This window comes from Macrotis lagotis, chromosome 1 (genome assembly GCF_037893015.1).
Source record: "Macrotis lagotis isolate mMagLag1 chromosome 1, bilby.v1.9.chrom.fasta, whole genome shotgun sequence".
NCBI classification, from domain to species: Eukaryota; Metazoa; Chordata; class Mammalia; order Peramelemorphia; family Peramelidae; genus Macrotis; species Macrotis lagotis.
The window spans coordinates 850,782,110-850,808,111 of NC_133658.1; the positions used below are offsets into that span (position 1 = coordinate 850,782,110).

General features: G+C 41.7%; 1 protein-coding gene across 1 annotated transcript; it reads right to left on the minus strand.

Annotated features, from left to right (window-relative positions):
- Window positions 1-4,846: 4,846 nt before the first annotated feature.
- Window positions 4,847-23,559, minus strand: SF3A3 (splicing factor 3a subunit 3). The gene is made up of 17 exons (XM_074217581.1): window positions 23,421-23,559; window positions 23,158-23,205; window positions 21,420-21,472; window positions 21,206-21,311; window positions 19,745-19,817; window positions 19,173-19,264; window positions 17,977-18,059; window positions 16,913-17,051; window positions 16,582-16,650; window positions 16,039-16,106; window positions 15,775-15,882; window positions 13,582-13,651; window positions 11,633-11,797; window positions 11,433-11,543; window positions 9,631-9,721; window positions 8,766-8,821; window positions 4,847-7,608 (listed from the first exon to the last, which is right to left on the minus strand). The coding sequence occupies exons 1-17, from the start codon at window positions 23,514-23,516 to the stop codon at window positions 7,531-7,533; spliced, it is 1,506 nt and encodes a 501-aa protein (XP_074073682.1). The 5' UTR covers window positions 23,517-23,559; the 3' UTR covers window positions 4,847-7,530.
- Window positions 23,560-26,002: the final 2,443 nt, after the last annotated feature.

A 26,002-nucleotide genomic window follows, 5' to 3' on the forward strand; every position in this document is an offset into this window, starting at 1 on the left:
GGTATTCATCTTATGATCTTGTAGAATTTATATCCAAACTGTGGGTCTTCTCCTCATCTTCCATTTGCCTTCAGGCAGAGTAGGGCAGGAGGCAGCTCTCAGATCCTATCAATCACATCATGAAGCAAACCCCAGCAATTCCCCAATTCCTAAAAGCCCTATCTCCCCAGCACTCAGGTTCCCCAGAGGGCAAGACATAGTCCTCCATCAGGGCCCCTTCATTTAGATAAGTCCTGGGCTTTGAGCAGATCACAGAACCCCCCCAGGGCAAGATTCTCACCCATCAAGAGGAAGGAACCTGAGCAAGTCCCTCTTCACCCCTCTCCAAAGCAAAGAGAGCACAATCTCAGAAAGCACTAGTTCTGCTCCCTTCCCCTAAAGAATGCCAATAGGAGAGGTTCCCTCCCCAACAAAGCCCTGAGGTCCCGGGGGTACCCAGATTCCAAGCCCCTGCAGTGGACTCCTCAGATCTGCGTTCATGGAGCAGTAGTGGGAGCTGTCCCAGAGGTCAATGGAATCCCCCACAGACACAACTAGGGCATCCAAGACAGAGCTTTGGTTGTTCCTTTCTGGTCAGGGCCTCCTACTCTGGATTGTGGGTTGAGCAACCTAATACTATGCATTTTGGAAGGACAAGGCAACACTTGCTGAGGAAGACTGATGTTACTGGTTAAATGATGATGGGGGAGGAAGGCTACTGCCTTTACCACTATTCTTTTGGTTACAGCAGGGACTTCCTGGACAAATATTGCCCTGACCAATGGTGGTGATCAGTCCCTCTATCCCTTTCTTTGATGACTTAGCCCACATCATCAATTGAGAATTCAGGCCAAATATTCAAGGAGTAATTGGATGGATTCCCCATTCCATCTACTTAGTACTTCTTCAAGAGACCTTCAACACATCTGGGACCCTCAACCTTTCTGGGAGGAAACTGAGGCAGAGAGAGCACCAGGAAGATCTTCCCAAAGTTACTATGTCCTTATGAAGGAATGAGGCATAAGGGTCAGACCATCCTGCCCAGTAAGCCAAGACCAACGACTTCCTGACCTGGTGGTATGAGCAGTTGGGGGGGGGGGGTTACAGGAAATAGAACTAAGGGGCTTAGTGCTTAGAGTCAGCTCTTTTTGATCACGCTGATTCCTGGTGATGATATCTCCTGTCCTGAAGGACCCTCCAAGCATCTGAGAGTCACTGCAGTGAGAGGTGAGACTGAATCTGTGGGCCAGGAAAAGCCCCACACTCTCACTCCCTATTTGACATGAATGCTTCCATTTCTCTGACCAGCCCTCCCATCAAGTCAGTTCTATCACAGGGACTCCTGCAGCCCACCTACCTGGGGATAGGTAAGGATATGTGAGGGCAGTGGTCACAGCAGGAGTTTGGCTCACTCTGGTGAGGCTGGAACTCAGGAGAGCCACCTCTTATTCACATTGCTTTCTGATGTAGTGAAGGACCCCACAGGGACTAAAGATGAATCATGGATGGTATCCCACATCGTTCCCCAGAGAAAACTCAGGGGAATCCTTGCATCTTAAACCAATAGTAAAGGCTTTTTCTTATTCCCCTCTTCTTCCAGCAAGTGCTTCTCCTGGGTCAGAAATATCAGAGGATTGACTGAAAGGAGGGAGGTCTAGGAGGAAGGAAAAACAGTATTAGACTTTACCAGGGGCTGTGTGTGTGTGTGTGTGTGTGTGTGTGTGTGATGGACTGCCCATATTGCTCAGAGAAGTGAAATAAGGGATATTGGTGATTGATGATTTTTGTCCTTCATTCTTGAAGAAGACCATGACATCGGAGATCTTATGTCATGACAAACACATGAATTGGAGTGAGGGGCATGCTGTGCTAAGTCACTAACCTAACTTTCTCCTCTGGAGCCACCTGGGTCCAGATATGAATCAGGATGAATGGAGATGGTCCTGGTTGCGACATAATCAGGGTTAAGTGACTTGCCCAAGGTCACTCAGTTGCTAAGTGTCTGAGGCCAGATTTGAATTCAGATCCTCCTGATTTCAGGGCTGGCGCTCTACCTACTGTTCATTCGATCTAGTCAATATAATATAAATAAAATAAATATTAGATTGTAAGCTCCTTGAGGGCAAGGATTGACTTTTGTCCCTTTTTGTAACCCTGGCATAGGCTCAGAGTCTGGTACATAGTAGACTCTTTATAAATTTTTTCTTAATTTTTTTTCTAATTACATGTAAAGTTGCTTTTTCGTAAGATTTTGAGTTCCACATTTTCCCCACTTCCTCCCCTCCCCCCTCTTTGTTTTCCCCTCCCACTCCCCAGCATCCCCAGGTCGGTAGTACAGGTTATGAGTAGGAAACTGAGGCTCAAAGAAGTTTCTTGGCCCTGGTCACATGGCCCTAGGAAGTTCCAGAAGTGGAAACTCAGATCTGACCGGTGAGTCCTCCTCCCACCACATCCCTCTGCCTCTCACACATTAGTGGGCTTGACCTTGCCCTTCACTGCCCAGGCAGCCCCACTCACTGTCCTGTCAATTTATTGTCTCTTTGGCTTGCCCTGGCACTGATCACCCTAGTGGCTCATTACAGTAATCAAGCCTTTCTGAATGACCCAATTAAGCTTAAATACCATTCATGTTATCTTACAACCCCAAGAGACAGTAGTCTTAACAGCTGCAGGAACTAATCTATAAACTACTATGTGAGGCATAGCCCTTGGGCCCTAGGGAGCCCAAGGGAGAGACTGAACTCTGAGTAGAGCACATGGATTAGTTTTATATTATTTCTCCATTCAGCCCATTCTCCTCACGGCAATCTGTCTGGGTGATTTTCCTAAGGGTAAAGAACTATGCTACTATCCTAATGGCTGATCTCAATGGCTCCCTAGGAAAAAATATAAACTCTTCTGTTTAGCTTTTAAATCCCTTCACAACCTAGCCCTAATCTATCTCTCCAGCCTCATTATCTCTTCCTCCCCTCCTCATGCTTCCAGTCCATCTGGCTTTCTCTTTGCTCCTCACCCATGATGGTCCATTTTCTACATTGCAAGGGTTCTGTGTGGACCAGACCTGGAATGCACTCACTCCTTTTCACCTTGTAGCTCAGGTAACACTTTTTGATCACTCGCTCCTCTCAAGCCTAGGCTAGTGTCCTTCCAGCCACCCGCTACCTTCTATTTATTCTGCATTTACTTGTAATTAATTATGTACTTGTCTCCCCATAGAATCCAGCTCCTTGAGAGGGAGGTTTCAGTCTCGTAGCACTGGGCAGGAAGCTGATGCAGAGTAGAGACCCGAAGCTCACTGATTGTTTAGTATTCTGAGCTCTGAGGCATAGCAAGCTGTTTTCTTGTACACTCATAAACCCTGCGGGGAACTGTGGGATACGTGAGGAGACAGCCCAGTATGTGAAGGTTTTACATTTACAGGTGTGGGATGAGAATTCTGAGCTGAAGTTCCAACAGTACCAGGTTGGATGCACCTGGGCAAATTATTTCATCCTGCTAAGTCACCTGGTTCTTCATTTTACAAATGTGGAAACCTTTCAGCTGCTTCATAGAGTAACTGTAATAGAAATGCTTATGATAGAGAGCTTTAGAAATGGGAGAATGATGCAGACTGTGAGCCTGCAGTTCTTGCTTGTACATTCTCTGTGATTACATCTGTCCATTCTCTCATCCTCCACCCCCAATATCCAATGAGTTGCAAGGCTAAGTGGCTCAGTGGATAGACACCAGGCCTGGAGTCAGGAAAACCTGAGTTCAAATCCAACTTCAGACCCTGGGTAATTCACAACCTGTTTGCCTCAGTTTCTTCATCTGTGAAATGGGAATAATACTACCTGTCTAGCTTCCAGGGTTGTTGTGGGGGAGAAAAGAGAACATTGTAAAGCACTAAATACTATGTAAATGTTGTCTATCATTATTTTACCTTTGTCACATCACTTGTATCTATCCCTTCTTTTCTCTGATAAGGCCTGAACTATTACAATAGCTTCTGATGGCTCTCTCTGCTTCAAGTCTCTCCCCACTCTAGTACATCCTCCACCCAGCTGTCAAATTGATCTTTCTAGAGTACAGGACTGACCACATGTCATACAGCACAACCCAGACACATTAACACATCCATCCAATTAACTCCAGTGGCACCCTACTGATTTCCAAGATCAAATATACAAACTTCGCCTCTTTCTAGTTTTCTTATACCTTATTCCCCTTGCAGTCCTCTGATTCAGTTTCTGGTCCTTTGCTCCTCCTTGGCCAAGATCCTCAGTCTCCCAGCTCTTCACCTTTTCTGCCTGCCCCCTAATACTTGAATTCTCTTTTGTAACTCTTTCAAGTCTTATTGAACAGCACACCTTTGATAAGAAGCCCCTTCTCAGTCCTTCTCAGAGGCTTCCCTCTGGGATCTCTAGTTTTCCAAATATAGCTTGTTTGGGTATTGTTGAGTATTGTATCCTTATTAGACTATAAACAAGAGTTTTTAACCTTTCTTTGGCTCCTCAGCCCCCAGTGCAGTACGTGATACACTGAGTCCCTAATAATAAATGACTGTTAACTTTAACTTGAACCCTTCCTTAAGGGGTCTGCCCAATGTGCCCATGACTTTCCTGTTAATTCTCCTGACATCATAGGGATGCCAATGGAAACCATGAGCCAATCATCAGCTATCCCTCACACAACTAGCTCATTTTTTTATATGTTGGAAAAATGGATAATTTTTTTTTTTAGGTTTTTGCAAGGCAAATGGGGTTAAGTGGCTTGCCCAAGGCCACACCACTAGGTAATTATTAAGTGTCTGAGACCGGATTTGAACCCAGGTACTCCTGACTCCAGGGCTGTTGCTTTATCCACTACGCCACCTAGCCACCCCTGGATAATTTCTTTGTAGACATCTTTTGTTCCAAATCTCTTCCTGATTGTTTCTTCTCTTATCCTTCCTGGTCCATCTTCATTGCCTTCTGGGTGATGGTAATTTCCATTTTCAATTCTTCAGTGACCATAGTAGTATTCCGTAATTTATTGTAGTTATCACTAACATCTCTTTCCCATTTTGAGAGAATGTTGTCTAGGATGAGGACTGTCTGGCTATAGCCACTAGCTGTGGAGGTGAGAGCATGAGAGTCGGTCTTAAGAGTGACTGGGATTCATTAGGAAAAAATTATAGACATTTTTCTTGTGAGCTTCCAATAAATCAGTATAATATAAAAGGGACAATAGAAATCTAGTTCAAATTCAAACATCCCTAGGGACAACCCTGTGTAAAGCTCAGGTGCCCCCAACTCCTTGGTCCTTTCCTGAGACAAACCCCAAAGTAGCAGCTTCAGCCCTGTTCACCGCCAGGCCTTATAAAACCCCAGGGTCTTAAGAACAGAACCCTCTCTCCTGGAGAGAGGGTGCCACAGTATAACCCAAGCCAATACCCACCTCTCTGGATAACCCATCCCATGGGAAATGCAAACATCCAAAGTCCTGGCAGCAAGTCTGAGGTCTGGCTATCTCTTCCTTGAAGCCAGATTGAGTGAGGCTCAAATCTTTCTTGCTGTTGACACTTTACTAGTTTAATTAAGGGCAAGGTCAATTAATCTCTTTGAGCCTCAGATTTCTCATTTATAAATTGTGGATGATAAATGTATAACTTACTTCATAGGATTATAAGGAGAAAAATGAGAAAAAAGTACATCCAATATTATGTGAACCTTAAGGCATAGTATACAGGGCAACTTTTATTAATGTAGGGTAAGGGAAATGCCCAAAGAAAGAACAGAAGGCAGGCTCAGCAGTCTTGTCATCCACAGCCAAACCTTCAGGTGAAGGGGTGGGAGGTGACCATGGCCTAGGACAGGAAGAATTCCAGAGGTTGCTGGGGCTGAGCACAGCACAGAGCGATCTGGGACCATAGCTTGTAGGAAACGGAACTTGGGAGAGGCTGTGGGGCTTGGTCATCTTGGACTGCTTGTTTTACTTGAGGAAGCTGTAGTCTAGAAGAGGGAGATGACTTAAGATCACATAGCTAGTAAATAGCAGTGAGGTTCAAACCCCAAGAGCTTTAGAGATAGAAGGGGCTTCAGAAATGATTCAGGCCAATCTTCCCTTCCTGACTGCATTTTACAGATGAACTCACATCCCCGAAGACTAGAGACTGGGGGGAATAGGGATGTGTTTTCCTGTGCTATCATTAGGTAAACTACAGCTCTCTGAAACTGGACAATGGAGATACATTTAAGTGTCTTCTGTATACAGCCTCAGGTGCTGAACTGAAGCAAGTTGAGCTGGGTAGCTTCATCCTGGCAGGAAAGCTAAGCAGACTCTGATAAAGTTATGCCTCCAGGGGGTGAGCAGGCAAGGCCAACAGTCAATTTACCACAGCAACCTGTCTTGCAAGTTTGTCAATCGTAATACCTTCCAACAAGAGTGAGGGAGGATCTTACTTCAAACATCCCTAGGGACAACCCTGTGTAAAGCTCAGGTGCCCCCAACTCCTTGGTCCTTTCCTGAGACAAACCCCAAAGTAGCAGCTTCAGCCCTGTTCACCGCCAGGCCTTATAAAACCCCAGGGTCTTAAGAACAGAACCCTCTCTCCTGGAGAGAGGGTGCCACAGTATAACCCAAGCCAATACCCACCTCTCTGGATAACCCATCCCATGGGAAATGCAAACATCCAAAGTCCTGGCAGCAAGTCTGAGGTCTGGCTATCTCTTCCTTGAAGCCAGATTGAGTATGGGGAGTAAGGAAACTACTTTGTTTCCTGCTGAGAAAATGTTTGTCTTTCTGTTGCGACCAAGGACCCATAAATTGTACTCCAAGTATAGCCTGGTCACCTTCCAGGAAGAGAAGACAGAAGCTAGAGAAAGCCTTTCTTTTCTCTAGGTCATCAGGGAAAAATGGAGTTACACAAGACAAATCAGGAAGAGAAGATCTCCTGAGAAGTCACAAGAGAATTCAGGCCTGTGACAAAAACATGAAGAGTGGTTCACTTTTTACACTTGTATCCCCAGACCCAGCACATAGCACAATGGTAGATGCTTGTTGAAGTTGAATGTGAAGATAAGGACACTGGAAAGGTAGAGTTAAAGATCACAGGCTCCTCCTCTCTGCAGAGGAAGGAGCCGCTGGTGGGGCTCCCAGGTGCCATCAGGAGAGGAGAAAGAGAGAAAAGAGCACTGAGGCAGCTCAGTGTTGTTTCACATTAACGACAGAGAAGTCTGCTGATTTCTGACATGTTCTTTCTTCTTTTCAACCTTTGACCTTCTAGTCTAGGCACAAGAAAGTGATAGGAACTAATGATCTGAAGAACTGGCTTCCCTACCAGGATCTAGGAATGCCAAATTCAAATCAAGTTCAGCTTTTTTTGTTTTTTTTTGCAGAAACTTTTTTAATATAAAACGAAAGTTTAAACATATTTCAAATCTTCACTATGTCCACAATTCTTATCTTCACAAGACACATGCTAGAATGTTAGATAATGTAGCAGAGTCTTTGGGAACATGTGCTTGTGTGGAATAAAAAAATGGCAAATCCTAGGATGCTCAACCAGTCACAGAGTTTGTCCTCAAGACACTAGAGCAATCCCTGGCGCTTCAAGTCCTCATAAGTTTTCTTATTCACAACATTTCCACTGGAATCCTCATATTCCTCCTAAAAGGGGGAGGAAGAAAAAGGGTAAATTTATTAACCCTGTAGAAAAGGAGCATTTGATATTTGGAAATGACCTTAGGTCACTTCTGCACAATCTCAAGGTATAGGAGCAAAACATAGCTGCTGTGCCCACTTTAGTAAGCCCCACTTGATGTTGGCCTTATATCTGCACTCTGTCTTCATCCTCATCCCTCCAAATCAAGGGAGATATTCTTGTTACTGATAATCACATCTATACAGGAGTCAAATCAACTCCTAGGGCAGGGGTTCTTAATTTGGGAGTCCATTAACCTGTATATTTTAATATTTTGATATTTTAATATGATTGGCTTCATTCATAATTCTATATATTTTATTTTATACATTAAAAATAAATGGACTGCCCTGAGAGATCCAGGACACAGACATTCTGCTAGAGGGCAATCATTCTTAATTTTTTGTGGCTGCTGGTTGACTCTGGTAAGACAAAAGAACTTATCTAATCACTGCTAAGCAGTTTAACAAATCCTTGCCAGAATTAATGGAAAGATGACACTGTTTTTGAAGAAAGGCAAGTAAAGTGACTTCTGGTTTTATGACATGCTTCAAGAATTTGTGATTTTATTGGTGTTGGCACTCCCTCCAATGAAGATTATAAAGGAAGCAATCTTTATGAGTTACTATGCTCACAAAATTCTGTGCTTGGTGGTCACCCCTCTGGCAATAAGGTTCTCCTTACTCAGCTAGGTTGGTCCTTGTATGCCAGATGCAGAACCCACCCTCCATTAGGCCTCGACTGAAAACCTTTGAGTTTGGTGGGACTTAGCAGAACTTTAATTTTACAGGCATAACTTCTGAAAACAAAGGGTCACCACCATACAACAATGGGATACTGAAAGAATTCAACAGTGTAAAGTTTATACATCCCAAGTAAATTTCTAATGCATGCCAGAAACTAAAGGATGTACATTTTCTTATTATAAACACCACTCTCACAAGCCTTAAACCTCAAATCTATCTGGACCACTGCCAGGAGTTCATATGCCATGATCAGAGAATCACTGTTCAAAAGAGCAAGGCCAGGTCAGTGTCTACAGCAGTTGGATAAAAGATCTGGGTCTCTGCTTAGTAGCGTCCCTAAATGATTCTACTAGTGATCCCCAAACATGACTACTCACCTCAGTGTCAGGCTGCCACCGTTCAGAAGCCTTCTGCAGTTTCAATTTGGCCCACACTACAAAGCAATTACCAGCAATTAGTATTAATAGTATCCAGGGGATGCATGGGCTTCAAAATCCAAGAGCTCCATGTCTGTTAGAACTTTGGAGTAGTGGAAATAAGAGCTGACATTAATGGGACATTTTAAAGTTTATAAAGCCCTTTCAACTCTGTAAAAGTAGGTCACATAAGCCCCCTATCCCTCACACTTTACCCTAGTTGTGATTTCACTGGCACAGGATGGGCACATGCTCTGCAACTTCAAGTCCTTGAGAGCAGCCTGGGAGCATGACTGGTTAAATGTCTTGGAAGTAAATGATAAGGAAGAACTGGTTGATGATCAGAATGAGAAGAACCTTGGAAAAAGATGACTATGCATCTTGGGGGTCATATTAATAAAGGAAAGCTTACTTCAACATTAGTCAGATACTTAAGGCTGCTCCATTTTGCCAAGCATGCAAGCACATGCCTATAATTCCACTGGGGAGGCTGAGGTTGGTGAACCTCTTGAGCTGGTCTCAAGAAGGGCTAATGCTGGCAATGTGTCCACACTAAGACTGACATTAATATGAAGAGTTCAGGAGCCAGAAATCTCCAAGATACTTAATGAGAAAGCACACTGTTTCAGTGCCTATCAGATATGAGAGAGGGGTCTGACATAGGTACCCCTATTCTTCCAGTTTGGCAAGACAAGAGAAAAGATAGATTGCCCCGCCTTTCACAAGGCAATAATGTTGCTGGGAGAGCTGATTCACCACAGGTACCGAGGGTAATAAGTGGTAAAGGGAGAAGGAACTTAACATGAGAGAACTAAAGGTGACTTACAAGAGACAGCATCTTCAATCTGGGTCACATTAGCAAAGTGGGCTGTATTTGGAATGCCCAAGCATCTCATGCCATGAGCATGGCGCCACTCCTGGAAGGGAAAAAAGTCAGAAGGACAATGGGAAACAGCACCAACTATCCACAAAACATTATTCTCACTTCATCCCTAAATCCTGAAACTCCATAGCAGAAAGACTGTAATTAACATCACAGGAAGCTGATGATTCAAAAAAGTATCACGCTGTTTGGTCCCAAACACTTCTCTACCTAGCTTTTAGAGGCCAGTCCATCTTGCAGTCAATCACTCTGACCACAGAATGAAAAATAATATCATGGTGTGGCAAAAAGGGTACTGGAGAGGGAATCTGCACAGTATTGTTTAAGTACCAGCTCTACAACTAGCTAGCTGTTAACCATGGGCAAATGAGTTCTCTTTGGGAATAGGTTTCCTCATCTGTAAAACATGGAGGTCAGAATACAAATTTCTTAGTTCCATCATTCAATGACCTTAGGGGACTCTTCTCATCAACCTTCTAAACTACTCGTTGTATACTGCTGTTTCAAGGATAAGTGGGTGAGAAAGGAAGGTGGCTAGACACAAACCATAATCACTATAAGGAAAATAACCTATACCTTAGTAATAACTGGCCAGTATTATCTTTGTATAACAATAAATTAATTTCATTGTTGGTCTACGAAAGACTTAAAATATGATAATGATTATGAATGAATGTTTCAAAAAGACATTTTTCTATGGGTTTGGTTTTTTTTTTTTTTTTTTGGAAAACCACCCTGAGAAACAAGAGAAGTATTTATTATAATTAACCTCATTTTTCGAAAGGAAAACTGAGGTCTAAAAGTTAAGTGATTTATTCAAGTCACTCAGCAAATATGTACCAAAATTCAGCAATAAGCCAGGGCTTGTTACTTAAAATCTAACATTCTTTCTCCTTACTATACCATAATTAGAAGCCTTTTTCTTCCTGAAAAAGTTCCTTCTAAGTAGCAGAAATAAGTAAAAATAAGAAGTTTAAGCTATTTTGTTGGCCATGGTAAATCCTCTCATTAACAATTTGCTTTAAGAATGCTACCATAGGGGCGGTTAGGTGGCACAGTGGATAAAGCACTGGCCCTGGGGTCAGGAGTACCTGGGTTCAAATCCGGTCTCAGACACTTAAAAATTACCTAGCTGTGTGGCCTTGGGCAAGCCACTTAACCCCATTTGCCTTGCAAAATCCTAAAAAAAAAAAATGCTACCATGAACACTATCCTCTTTCTGTTATAAACTGCTTTATTTTCTATAGGAGGCAGGATATAGAAACCCACAACAACCTCAGGGCCTTTATCTATCCCGGCCTTTAATGTCACTGATGGATTATGAAATTCTCTAAGTCAAGTGTAAGGCAGAGATATTGAGAAGACAGAAAAACCCAAGGGAAAAGAATGGGAATGAAGAAAAAGAAACAAAATTCAAAGTCTGGGAATATTTGTATGGAATTATAGAAGCTGAAGAAAGGGTGCATGCACACTTTTCCACATGGCTCACTTTAAGATTTTGGCCTATGTATGTTTACAACCAAGCAGCCCACAGGGGAAGGTCCAGCAGGAGGCTGGCTGCACAGGTATATGCTACTGGTTCAGGGTACCCTGCCAACATTCCAACAACTCTAAGCACAAGGTCTAATCATTCTTCCTCTTCTCTCTTAACTCCACCTTAAGTCCACACAAGGAGCTGGCTATGGGCTGTCCTCATTCAAAGATATTCCTTCCCTTGGCCATGAACAAGCCCCAAGACTCCTTACCGCAAAATGCCGCTGGAAGGCCTTGGGTCCTCGGTAGGTATAGTTGCCACAGATCTCACAGTTATAGTTTATATTGAGGCCATGCAGCTTATATAACCAGTAGGGGATGGGCTGGAAGAAATGAGACACAAGACAGAGTAAGTGTGCAGATGGGAAGGGCTATCCAAGCCTCTGGCATAGGCATGAGAACAAGCACTCACTTTGCCATCCCAACCCAGGGGCAGGTTTTTGGGGTTGTAGATAATCTCATTTTCTTCATCTTCACTTTCACTCTCACTTATTTGCTCTTCCTCTTCTTCCTCTCTTTCCTCTCCGGTCCGAGCCTGTTTACGCTGTACATTTTCGTGAGTGAGATGCCGTTGTTCCTAAAGGACAAAAGATAAATTAAGTACTAAACAGGCAGGAGAGGTGCAGCCCAATTGGAAGGACAAAGATAGTTACCAATGAACTATGGGTGAAATCTCTTGTGAAGTGAATCAGTCATTTTGGAACACCATTTGGAGCTACACCCCAAAGTCATAAAATAGAGCAACCTCTCTGACTCTATTATACCACTTATATGAGTATACTCAAGAGATAAAGAGGGAGAGGACCCTATGTATAAAAATGCACAGGAATGCTTTTTGTTACAGTCAAGAACTTGACACTAAGGGGGGTTGGGGGGAGTGCTGCCCATAAACAGGAAAATAGCTAAGTAAATTATGGTATATATGTTTAGTAAAATGTTACAATACAATAAATAACAAAAGTACAGATTAAGAGAAAAGTGGAAACACTTGCATATACTGTTGCAGAATGGAATAAATAAAACGAGAACAATTTATATAACTACAACATTGGAAGAGAGCATGGCCTACTTTGAAAGACTTTAAAAACTCAAATCAATGCAAAACCAACTACAACTCCAAAGAACTAACAATGACATGACACAGAGACAGACTAATGTTACAGTCTAACAAATAACATTTTCAGACCTGGCCAATGTGTGGATCAATTTTGCTTGGTAATGCTTGTTACAAGAGTTAGGTTTTTATTTTTTTTAATGGAGGAAGGGGCTAATAATAGTGATGCCTCAAAAAGGGATGAAAAAAGTGTTACTGATCTATTTTTAATCAGTATAGGAAGAAAATAGGAGAAAAACATGGAAGCAGGACAGCTTTGGATTAACAAGTTGAATTTATTTCAAATTTTCAAAAAATTAAGTGATTGTAATAATAATATATAAGAAAATTCATAAAGATATTAAATAATAAGTAATAAGATTCATATAGTCCTTTCTCTGTTCTCCAAATACAAAAATATTTAACTTTGCTAATGTTTTATCAAGTTCAAAATAAAAAGAAATAAAAAGATAAATACATTTTTAGCAAGGTATCTAGGTGTTATGGTGGATACAGTATAGGGCCTAGAGTCAGTCTGAGATATGCTATCTCTGTGACCCTGGGTGAGTCATTAAACCTTAGCTTCAGTTTAGGAAACTAATGGCACAGGGATGTTGTGAAGACCAAATGAAATAATGTACAAATTGTTTTGCAAACTTTAAAGGGCTAAATTAAATACCAGCTATTGTTATTGAGGGCAACCTCTCCCAACTTGCCAAAGTTCTTGATACCTCATATCCAGGGACATGGATTCAGGAACAGTGCCAATGGGCTATAGCAGATGCTACTGTATTATCTGGGAGGATAAGGATTATAGATTTTAAAAAAAAAGAGCAAATGACTTACTGGACTTCTCTAATCTAAACAGTTTCAGAGCTTCCGGTCAATATCTACCTCCTAATCTGGAAGGGAAAAGTCCAAGATTCTAGTTGTTCACTTAAAATCATTTACTGTAGGGATCAGATTGCCTTAAGGTGTAGACAAAGGTGTAGAAACTTCAAACCTCCAAAGGTCAGAACTTATTCCAGAAATCAAATGCTCTCTAAAGTGCAGAGGGATACTAACCATCTAGATATGCTTGGGAAGACTAGCAACTCAGGCTGTGCCCAAGACCAGCATGCAATACCTGAAATTGTTCAAGGAGAACCTTTTGATATCAATAAGTCTCTTTCTTTTTTAACTGTCTGAACAAAAAAAGTGATATGGGTGGGTAGCTTTTCAGTGTATATTATTTTGTGGTTACATTATTTTCAAAGTTATATACTTACCCCAAGAATTTCTACATATTCATAGATCTGGGCTTCAAGGAAAGCAATGTCTTTATTCCTCTCAGTATCCCTGTGAATAAGAAGTGATCCAGGTCATTTAAAGAAGACTGAAATCTTCCAAAGAACAATGATATAACAGGAGTTTTCTTTATAAAAACTCAATTCCCAATTCTAGGGAATGGTTCCATTTGGTACCTTACTCCCTGTAAACAAACATTTCCTTTAGAGAAGTAATTTTTAAAAATCGTTTAACAACTCAATACATAACGGGTTGATGAAACAAGAGTATATAGAATCATCTAGAAATCTGAAAATAATGTCACAGAAGCAATGACCACACTTAATGTCACTGTCAGAGAATATCAGAATACTGGGGTAAGAGGTTCACTGACCTATCACCAATAAACAATTATTTCTGAACTTTCCCTTTCTTTTCCTCCCCTCCCCCATATCTAAAATTTCTAAAGTCACTTTTAATTTCATAATACCTCTTCCTAACTTTCTTTTCATATATACAAGCTACCTGAATGTTAGTATCAGAAACCTTTGAGAACTGCCTATTACCACTAAGATAAGACACAGACTCTTTTGGGGGGTTTGTTTGGCGTTATTTTGCAAGGCAATGGGGTCAAGTGATTTGCCCAAGATCAAACAGTCAGTCAAATGTCTGAGGCCACATTTGAATTCAGGTCCTCCTGTCTCCAGAGATGGTGCTCTATCCCCTGCACCAAGACATACTCTTTAATCTGAACTGTAATGAGACTCCAACCTGCCTTTCCAGCTATACCTTATATTACATGCCTTAATACAATTGATTTTACCACCACACTGGACTTTAAAATAAAGCTGAATTCCCTATATCACCATGACAAATCTAGCCAGCAAACATTACATTTCACAAGTAATCTTCAATATCAGAAATATACTTTTTCCTCCACTTCTTCCTCAATGTTTTTCAGAAACCCCTCTCTTCCAGGCTTATCTCAGATGAAGTTTCTCCTCTAGCTCTCAAAGCTTTCTCTCTCTCTCTGGTCCCTCCCAACTCAAATTCTCTTAAGAGCGCTTTGGCCATGTTCTCTCTCTCTCTCTCTCTCTCTCTCTCTCTCTCTCTCTCTCTCTCTTTTAAGGTTTTTGCTAGGCAAATGGGGTTAAGTGGATTGCCCAAGGCCACACAGCTAGGTAATTATTAAGTGTCTGAGGTCAGATTTGAACTCAGGTACTCCTGACTCCAGGGCCGGTGCTCTATCCACTGTACCACCTAGCCGCCCCAGGCCATGTTCTCTTTTGCCTTGTATCTCATTTTTTTAAATTAAGACCATGGGGTTAAGTGACTTGCCCAAGGTCACAAAGCTAGGCAATTATTAAGAGTCTAAGGACAAATTTGATCTCCTGAGTCCAGGGCTGGTGCCCATTCTACTGAGCCATCTAGCTGCCTCTGCCTAATCTCTTGCCTCTGTATTATGCTCATCTGGGTACATACCATAGCTACAAACTGCAGACCAGGGCTGTCCAACTTTACTTTTAAAGGGTTTTTTTTGAAACAATAGAAATATATTTTGATTTGCCATTTTAGTGAGAGCTCTGCCGTAGCACAGCTTTGTTTACTAAAGCATTTAGCAAACCCACAGGTAGGTTGCATAAAATCACCCTCCAAGCTGCATTTTGGACAGCCCTGATGTAGACTAAACTTGTAGAGGGGCAGAGTTTTGTTTTGGCTTTCATCCCAAGTGCTTCAAATTGGTATTTGGTAAATTTCAGTTTTTGCTTAATTTGCATTTCTAGCTAATTGAAGTAATATTTCTAAAGCATTGTCTAGAGTCAACTCTCTAAACAAGTTCGGAAATATTGATACAACTTCCCTCCAGCAATGCAGATACATAACAACTGACTGTAACTATGAATCAGTGATGGCAAAACAGACTTCAACAAAATCTTTTTTAAACAATGAGAGCAAATAATCCATGTTACATCATTTTGATGTAAGTCTATAGGGTTGAGATGAACCAAGTACTGTTATTCTCATTTTACACACTCAGAAGTGACACATGCCAATGTGTCAAAGATGGAATTTAAACCCAGGTCCTTTGCCTCCAAGTCCCATGCTCCCCTGACTACCCCATCCTACTTGCCAGGGAAGAGGACAAAGAAAGAACCAACTGTAGGAGGGGACATAGAACCTACCAGATCACTCACCTCTTTGTGCCTTTTGATTTGGGATTCTTAGCAAACAGAGAGGAGTCAAGTGATTCCAAGGACTTGCCTTTAGTGCTGAACAGCCTCTGAGCTCGCTCTTCCAGTGTGCTGTGTAAAGACAGAGGGATAAAGAATTCCCTAGTTATTATCAAGCATTCTCACCTGAACTTGGTTGGTTTTTACAGTAGTCAGACAGATAGAGCTTAAGCCCCTCTTAAGATTATGGTGAACAGGTGGAGAAAGAAATAAGATCTTGCCTCTTACCCGCCACATTTCAGCCCTAAAGCCAAGAGGGCAGATTTCAGTCTGTCCAGACCCAAGGAGGCCAGTTCCTACAAAACAAGAGGATTGAGTTAGGATACTGAAGAAAATTACTCCTGAGATCAAATGCTTCAAAAGCTATCCTGTAGAAGTGGATAGGGTACTAGTGAAGAAAGTAACTATGCTACATTTTAACAAATAACTTCACATGTAGCTATGGCAGAAAAAGAAAATTGTCAGCTTCTGTCGAGGAACCTGGCTGCACTTAACCAAATTAGTCCACAGATGTCACATATAGAGTCCCACATTCATCCAGCATGTGAAACCCCTATAAAGTGGAAGGACCTGCTTGAACTTGAGATACCTAGGTACTCCCCACACCATAGAGAAGCAATAGTGGTTAATAGGGCATTTTTACAATTATTCAAGTATAAGCCTATTTGATTTTTCTTCTGCAAATGCCCAATTCTACAACACCCTATGGGTTTTTTTATTGCAAAGAAAAGAATGTGTTATAAATAAGCAAATGGAGTTAAGAAAACATACTTCCCAGGAAGAAAATGCAGAGAGGTCAAGATGGGCTCCAGCATGGGTCAACGCACTGCTTGTCTCTTTCTGCCAAGGACAATAAAGAATCTTATTAATAGCCAGCTTGAGGGTAATAGCAATGGATCATTCCTACCTTCATATATTTAAGTCTTAGAAATTTCCAAAAGAAATCATAAAAGAAAAGCAAATTTCATAAAACAACAAAGCAAAGAATGTTTCAGGGTCACAAATGAAGGTGAACGGACCATTTACTATCAGGCCCTTTACTAAAATGCAGAGAGTTTCAAGAGTCATGATTAAGTTTCCCAACACAACCCCTCCAGCTAACCGGCCAGCCTGGAAAAGTTCCATTGTCCCACTTCTTCTCAAATTCATTTTGAATCTTCCCGAACAGTTCATTCTGGTCTTGGAGGGGCTTTACCCTGTCTGTGTAGTCCTGCAGGTACTCAAGCAGCATCTCCAGGTACCTAACAAAGGGAGAGTTAGTTAGACAAAGTCAAGGTGCTTTCTGTGATGGTGGTGACTAAGCAAAGCAAATCTTGTTTCCCATTCAGGCAGAGGGCAAGTCACCTTACTGCAGCCCCAGAATCCTAAATATGAAAACTCTATCCTGCTTCTGAGGCATGGTAATGATGCTGCAGGTTGGTCCTAAGATGACAAAAATCATCTTCCTTCTATTATTGTGCCAAAAGAAATGAGAACAGGTTCAGGAAAAAAACCAAGAAGGCTTGTTGGAACTGATGCATATGAAAATGAGCAGAGTTGGAAGAACAATTAAGACAATGACTACAGCACTAGAAAGAAAAACATTCTCCAAGACTGATCTTGGTAGAGTTGATGAACTACAGGTACAGATGAATCTGTTTCAGACCAATGTATGGATTTGTTTTTGCTTAACCATAGAAGAGAAGGTTTTTATTTGGGGGAAGGGGAGAAGAGGAAAAAAGGGATTGTGTTTAAAAAAAATGAAAGATGTAGCAATAAATACTTTAAAAATGCATGGCAAAAAATTTTTTTAAAAATGCATGGCAAAAAAATTTTTTAAAAATGCATGGCAAAGAACATGAATTTCAGAAGGGGACAGATAAGCAGGACAGTGTTTAAATTTAAAATATGTTAAATGTAAGATACATTTTACAAAAACCAAACTACATAAGCTTCAGTTTCACTAAAATTCTTTGTTTTTTATATACAGAAGTATGAAATTCAATTTGTCAAATTCATGATTTGTAAGTATATTCATTCTGAGACTAGTGAAGTATAAATGTTCTAAAATTGGATTTTTAAGAGTTCCATATTCACCAATAACTCTATAAATCAGGAGTACTCAGCAGAGAATTAGAAGTTAGCTTCTAATTTTAAAAAAAAGCCAACAAATTTGATAGTGCTTACCTCTTATATTCTGCATTCTTCCTCTCCTTGGGAATATCAAATAACTGGTCAAAGATAGACAAGTATGTGATATAATCCAATTTCTGAAAATTACACATGAGGTTTGAGTAAATTGGGTGTGTAAAATTCAAAGATACAGTATAATCAATTCTATAAAAGATTCACTTTTGAGAGCTAAATGTTACAAGATACAAATTTAAAAAAAATTTGTTTCATCTTTTTCTTCTTGAGCCATTTTTCCAACATTCAATGCCTGCACTACATCAGTAAGCAATGACTTAGAAGAGAAGCACAGAGTGACAAAAAAATTATAAATTCACAAACAGATTTTCTTCTGCTAGTGGGTTGTTCCAGGCAGAGCCAATTAACTTTTGGGGACTTAACTTGTTTCTTTTCAATTTTGATCTTACTTAAATTAAGTGTCTGTTTTTCACTTACGAATTATTATTTGTCAACTTTTTCCAATTTAAAATTTTTAGCATTTTAGTGACATTTACCTAGATGTTTCATAAACATTTGTTGAAATGAATTCATGTTTCTATCAACTATACTGTAAATTACTTATGCTTTTGCCCTGGCCATCTTCTGGTCTTCCATTCCTACTGCTGCACCCTGGGGCACTTAAGCCATTCAGCTTTGCCATTCCTACTTGTGCATGAGCACAAACCCACACATCTAGTCAACTTCTCAGTCACAACTTTTTCTCTTCCATTTAGTCTGCCTATGAACATAGATTCTCCCTTTCAAATCTGTATTGCCACTGCTACTGGAAAAGGTATGTCAATCACCTTTTCTACAGTTCTGCTCACCATCCCTGTGATTTCCTCAATCAATATTCCAATTTGATTTCCTCTGGTGACCATCTCCTCTCCATATTTGTTGTCTCCCCCATCAGGATGAAGGTTCACTGAGGATGGGGAGTGTCTTGCTTTTGGATTCATAGTGTCAGATCTTTAAGTGTTTAGTACATAGGAAGTACTTAATAAAGATATTTTCCTTTATTCTCAAATGCTTAATGCATAGCACTTAGCACACTGTCTTGTATATCCATCAGCATACATTTATTACATCTTTAGTTCTAATATGGAGGTTCATTTGAAGAATATGCGCAGGAGTACCTGCTTCAGAGTCAGTGTCCCCTTTTCAACCTCCTGAATCCTTTTCTGTGAATCAAGACCTCTCTTTAACATCCTTACCTCAGATGCTTTCAAGTTAATGTATTTAAGGTAACAGTCATGAAGATCCAGGTAACGGCCATATCCTTCTTCATCTGTGAACTCCACCAAGTCTGAAGGAATCAGAGAACAGTTGCCCCAAATAAATGAAGAAAACAATCCCTTACAAAAAAACCTCTCATCAGCTTATTCATTTAGCCTGTTTGCTTCTTCACTACAGTAAAATCTATTCACAAAGCTATCCCCTGAAGTTTCTGGAGCAAGCTGATCATAACATGCTGAGAAACTTTCCAAGCCACAGAAAGCTAAGTAAACTCCGGAAGTAAGGTCCCAGGCAGCAACTGTCCACTCCACGGAGTCCTGATTTGATTTAGGTGACTATGGAAACTGAAGCCAAATGATTTCTAAGTGATATCCCCCACAGCAAGAAACCAAGCCAAGATTTCACCTCACTAGGTAGCCTGAGGGAACTTACATGAATTTTCTCTGGGAGACTCTGTTTTCCAGAGTTGGGGAGGGCAGCTGCAATTACAGACAAACTTGATGAACATTTGCTGTAATTTTGCTAATATGAAATGTGAAACTCCACTTACTTTGTGCTTCTTCACTAGGATTTTCTCTGGCTTTCAGTAGCTCCTCAAATTCCACTGACATTGGCACACAAATCTGAAAGAGAAAGTACAAGGCCCAAGATGGATGCTCCACTTCCTCTGGACAGAAGCAGCATTGTTTCATCTGTAGGGCTATGTGTGTAGGGTGGCTTCCAGCCTTGTCTTTGACCCTAATCTATCACAGTAAGGTGGCTGAAGGATACCTGAGCCTTCACTGTCATTCCTATCCTTATCAGCTTCACACTCTGCCTTTCAAACCCTCAGGGCATTGACATCTGACCAAACAATTCAAGTGAAGGACACAGAGCCTGGAGGACAACTAAAGCCTCTTTTCTGACCCTTCCCACATTCCTATCTTCTCCAATAATTAGAAAGGTGGGCTCCTGAAAAGATCCTCATTGATTTTTCTTGTGTGCTTTTCTTTGTGTAAACTTAGAACTTAGTACAGTGCTTAATAATTACTAATCTGTTCAGGACCAGAAGGTGATCATTCAGAATGGTAAATACAACTTCACAATGGCAGATGTGCTTCTTTAGCTACTGGGCCCACATTTGCTCTGCTTTTCACCTTCCACATCATCTTGGCTTTTCAATCCCACTAGCACCAATTTAGTACAAGTCTATATCACTTTATAGCTAGATGATTTTAACCATTCTCTTGGTCCTTGCAATCAATTTAGCCTGTATACCACCGGTAGAATACCTTTTCTAATTTGTTTCTTTCACATAAATAACCTTCTTATATCCCTGAATCTGAAATTCAAAGATCTATAGTTTGACCTCAGGGCAAAACCAAGTCTTAGACTTCTTTTGAAGTGCTGCATATAATAGGCACTGAACAAATATTATATACCACAATGGTAATAACAATAATAACAACAACAGCAACAATAATGGACATTCATATAATCCTTTAAAGCTTGCAAACACTCTCCAACACCCCTGGGAGGTAGGTAATACAGGTATTATTATTTTACAGATAGGGAAACTGAGGCTCAGAAAGACTAAATTATTTGCCATAGTCAAATAACTAGTAAATATTAGAGGAAGGATTTGAACTTGTTTTCCTCACTTCAAGTACAACACTCTATTGTGCCACTTTACCAAAAAGTCTATTTGTCATGCTGTAATAACAATAAAAATAATTTATATTCATATACAATATAATTTTACAGCAAAAGGCATTAATATAGCAAAGAGGGAAAGATGGAGACAACAGTTGTCAAAATCTGTCTTATATACTGTTATATAATGATAAATATAACATCAGCTGCTCTGTAATTATAGGTCCTCAAAACAACTCTAAGGTGCAGATTAGTAAAATGATGAGTAAAAAACCCAAGTTCAGTAATATTCCTCCTCCCTGCTGCTTCTTTTTGTAGCATTATCTTAGTTCACTCTGAAAATGTATGCCATGTTTCATCAACAACCATAAGCACCTACCTCGTTTGGGTGCTTGCGATGGAATTCTTTAATCTGTTTGAGTCTATTATAGAATTCTGCAAATTCATTTGGTCCTGAAATAGCACTGAGCTCCTCCTTTCTTAACCTGAGATTCCCAAAAGGATCAAGAGAGCCAACAGAAAAGCAGGATCAGTAGTTTGATTGACAACAGCTCCCCAGAAACATTCATATACGGCCTAGCACTGCCACTTACCCATCCTTGTCATCATATAAATCTCTCAGGTTTCCACTGACTTCCATATATCTCTAAAGTCAAAATCAAACAAAAAAATTTCATCAATATAAACAGTCTACATTGCCCCCAAGTTGTTTATCCAACACAGATTCTTCAATGATTATCCAAGATAAATTAAAGGCACAAAGACTTCAGCAGACAGTAAAGATATTATTTATGAGACATAATCTGAGGAGAAAGGTCTGTTCCCCATTCAAATTCTTCTTCTACCAGCCCACCATCATTTTCTAATATTTCATTTTTGGAGAATTTCTTTTTAGTTCAGTAACTAGGTGAAATCTGACTTACTGGAAAGTTAAGAGCCCAATTAACTGGCCTCAGTCATTAAAACATGAATAGGAATTACTTTATTAAAGACTTTTTATACTTAAGACTAGCAGTCAGCAGCTCATTCAAAGATGGGATGAAAACTAAAAATCTAAAAAAAGGGGGGTTAAGAAACAAGTCTAGAGGCAGCTGGGTGGCGCAGTGGATAGAGCACCGGCCCTGGAGTCAGGAGGACCTGAGTTCAAATCCAGCCTCAGACACTTAATAATTACCTAGTTGTGTGGCCTTGGGCAAGCCACTTAACCCCATGGCCTTGCCAAAAAAAAAAAAACACCTAAAAAAAAGAAATAAGTCTAAGGGCAGTGATAGAGCACTGGACCTCAAGTCAGGAACTGAGTTCAAATCCAGACTCAGGCACTTGATACTTACTGGCTGTGTAACCTTTGCAAGTCACTTAACCCATTGCCTCATAAAAACCAGGATAAGGGGGGAAGAAGTCTAGAAGGAAGGCAGGCTTCGTGGTAGCGCAGTAGCAGTAATAGGAGTAATAGTAGTACTAGTAACAATCCATTTAAAAAAAAATGTGTTTTCACTTTTGAATTTCCTCCTTCCCTCCACCCCCCCCACCCATTGTAGTTTAGGTAACTAATGAGTAAAAAACTCAGGCCCATGAGAAAAGGCAATAAAACCCCATTAAATGTATGAAAATCATGCAAATAACATTTCCACATTCCTTATTTCCAGTCATAAGATCAATTAGGATTAACTCAATACTTCAAAGACTGTAAAGTGTTTCACTCAATCCTGTGCAAATAAGATTATAGTTGTTTTAGAAAAGAAAACATCTTGCTTGAGGTTATAAAACTAATAATAACACTAATAACAGCATTTATATATCCATTTAAGCTCTGCAAAGTTCTTTTACAAACACCAGCTGTTTTTTGTTTACCTCACCACAACCTTGGATGGCAGGTGCTAACAGTACCCCTATTTTATAGAAGAGGAAACGGAGGTAGAGTGACTTGCCCAGGGTCACACAGATCCCAGCTGGGATTCAAACTCGTGTTTATTTGCTATAGAAAAGGCACTCCATGAAGGGCCAGGTCAGTCCAAAAACATGCAGACTCCACGCTTTCCCAGGTCTGCTCCCGCTCAGACTCCAAACTCTTCCTTTTCTGGTAGTTTTCTCCGAAGCTGACTAGAGGAGGTGGTGAAGGGCCCCTGAGCTGCCCCGGGCTGTGAGGGCTAATCTCTGCTGCCCCCAGCACCCTCTGAGCCCCAGGGCTGACAGGCCCCGGCCTAAGCACTAGGCCAAAGGGCAGAAGGGCGGCTGCGCTTGGGGAGACCCCGGCTAAGGGCGAAAAGGCCCTCCTGGGGCTGCGCGTGGGGTCACCCACGGAGGCCCGGGCCCGGCGCGCCCACAACTCACGTCCTGCATGGCTCGCGTGCGGTGGTCCGAGTTGATCTGGTCCCGGAGCTGCAGGGGAGACACACAGGGCGGGTCAGCCTCAACCCGCCCCCCGAAGCCCCCTGCGCGTCTCACCCCCAAGCTGACCCCGGGATTTAGGGGAGAAGGCGGGGGCTCCTGGGGGCCGGGGAGGGGGAGGGGCAGGAGCCCGGATGTGGCCGCTTTTTTTTCCCCCCCTTTTCTCTCCCCCTTCTGTGCCCGGCGTCCTCCCTCCGGCCGCTCACCGTGGACTTCTTAATGAGCATCTCCTTGGCCATGACGTCCATGAGCCGCTCCTTCTCCTCATGGTAGCGCCGCTGCTGCTCCAGGATAGTCTCCATCTTGCCGCCGCCACCGACACCGGAAGTTGCCGCAGCCGCCCGAGCCTCGCACCCCACCGCACCAAGGTTCCTCCTTCACCGGAAGTCCTTCCCCCCCCCCGAGAGCGGCGGACGGAGAGGGGACAATAAAGGAAGGAACACCGAGAGGGGCCGGCGACTCGGGCCGATGCGGCAGCGCCCCCCTGCTGGCCGCACGGAGACAAAGCGTCCGGCCGCCGCCTGTGCGCAGGCTCCGGGCCGGGAACAAGCCCACGCTTCTCCGCACGGTGCTAGACACGCGTCACCCGGGGCAGCCTCCCCCGGGAAGGGGCAGTCACGGGCTTTTTTTTTAAATTTTAAACAATGGGGTTAATTATGAAGTGTCTGAGGTCGGATTTGATCTCAGGGCCTCCTGACTCCAGGGCCGGTGCTCTCTCCACGGCGCCACCTAGCTGCCTCGGCAGTCAAAGACCAAGACTCAGAGGAAGCCAAATGGTTAAAAATGGTTAAAACAAAACCCGACTCCCACTCTTCCATTCTCCCTACAGCTGTCAAAAACAGCAAACCAAAGGTCCCTCCCTCACCCAGTGCCCGCCTGTGGCTCCCTATTGTCTCCAGAATCAAACACAATCCCCTGTTAGTCATTACTTACCGCCCACCCTCCTCCCTTTCTAGTCTTCTACCACCTTATTCACCATCCTGGATGATGATGGTGATGATGGTGATGATGATGGTGATGATGGTGATGATGATGATGATGATGATGATGATGATGGTGATGATGATGATGGTGGTGATGATAGTGATACTGCCCTCTTGATTGGTCTACTCCATCTCTTCTTTCCCTCTGCTGTCCCCCATTTACTGAAATCCTTTTTTTTTTAGTTTTTGCAAGGCAATGAGGTTAAGTGGCTTGCCCAAGGCCACACAGCTAGATAACTATTAAGTGTCTGAGTTCAGATTTGAACTCAGGTACTCCTGACTCCATCCACTGCACCACCTAGCCGCCCCTTACTGAATTGTTCTCCCTCCTCCATGCTGACTGTTGACCTCCCTGGCTTCCTTCAAGTCCCAACTCAAATCCCATCTTTTTCCCCTTTAATTCTAGTAACTTCTCTCTGATGGTTATCTCCAGCTTATCCTGCCTACACCTTATCTGCATTTAGTTATTTGCCTGTTGTCTGAACTCCTTGAGAGTTTAGGACTAAAAACCAGTCCTTTCTTAGTGCTTTGTACATGGTAGATATTTAATAAATATTTATTGGTTGAGATACTGCTCTAAGGAGACCCAAAGAATAGCAATTTCCATAGCCTGTTAAAATTTACACAACCCTCTTTTCACAGTCTTGGGACATTATCCTTCCCATTTTACAGATGAAGAAACTGAAACCCAGATGAAGTGACTTGCCAAGGATTACACAGCTATAACCCAGGTCTCCTGACTATTCTTCCCACCTACTATCTATTAAAGTTCCCTTGTTAAATGGTGTTAAATAGGGGTCAGATGAGACTTTGGAGTCAACTCTTTTGCCTAGAATTTAGTCCCTTCCCAAACCACAAAAAACACATTCTTCCTCTCTCCCACCACATACAGACAATTCTAATGTCTGGTGTCCCAGCCTATGCCTGAGGTCCCTAAGTAATTGGGGCCCCAGTAAGAGAAAGGAAGGGGAAGAAACCGACATAATAGTTAGATAAAATGATGTAACATCTATTACATCATCATTTCATAAAATTATTTTCAATTTTTTAAAAATAATTTTTGTGGGGCAGCTAGGTGGTACAGTGGATAGAGCACTAGCCCTGGAATCAGGAGGACCTGAGTTCAAATCCGACCTCAGACACTTAATAATTACCTAGCTTGGACAAGTCACTTAACCCCATTGCCTTACAAAAACAAAAACAAAAAAAGTTTTGGGTTACCATGACCACAGAATTTATCATCAAATGGTCAGCCTACTACTAGTGATGAAACCCTATTTTCAGCTAAGTTGTTCCAAGAAGAAAAGTCAACACCATTTGTTTTGAAGATTATTCAAAATCTTTCCAGCATGATGGACAGAGCTTGTCAGAATATACACTGCTCTGGTATAATCTTTGAGAACTCAAGATAACCCCCAGACCAAGATGTGATATCAAGGTAGGATTTTGTTTTCTTGAAGGTTTTTGTCATTTCTGGATTTTGCTCTTGACTCACTCCCACTGAAGCCTCCCTTTTAACATGGAATCAATTAAGCACAACCAACTATCGCTATGTCCACCTCTCTAACTAACATGGTGTCCATCATTGTAACTAACAGTGTTAAAGGCAAATGGAATCCATCTTTGGTGTGCCCCCAATTCTCATGAGTGGCTCCAAAAAGCTGCGGGCCACATATTAACTTAGAAAACCACAAATTCACTTTATGTTGTACCACATTTTAATTTATTTTATTCAACATTTCCCAATTACATTTTAACCTGGTTTTGGTCCCACTTGTGTTCTGAGTTTTATTCCTCTGGGGGGG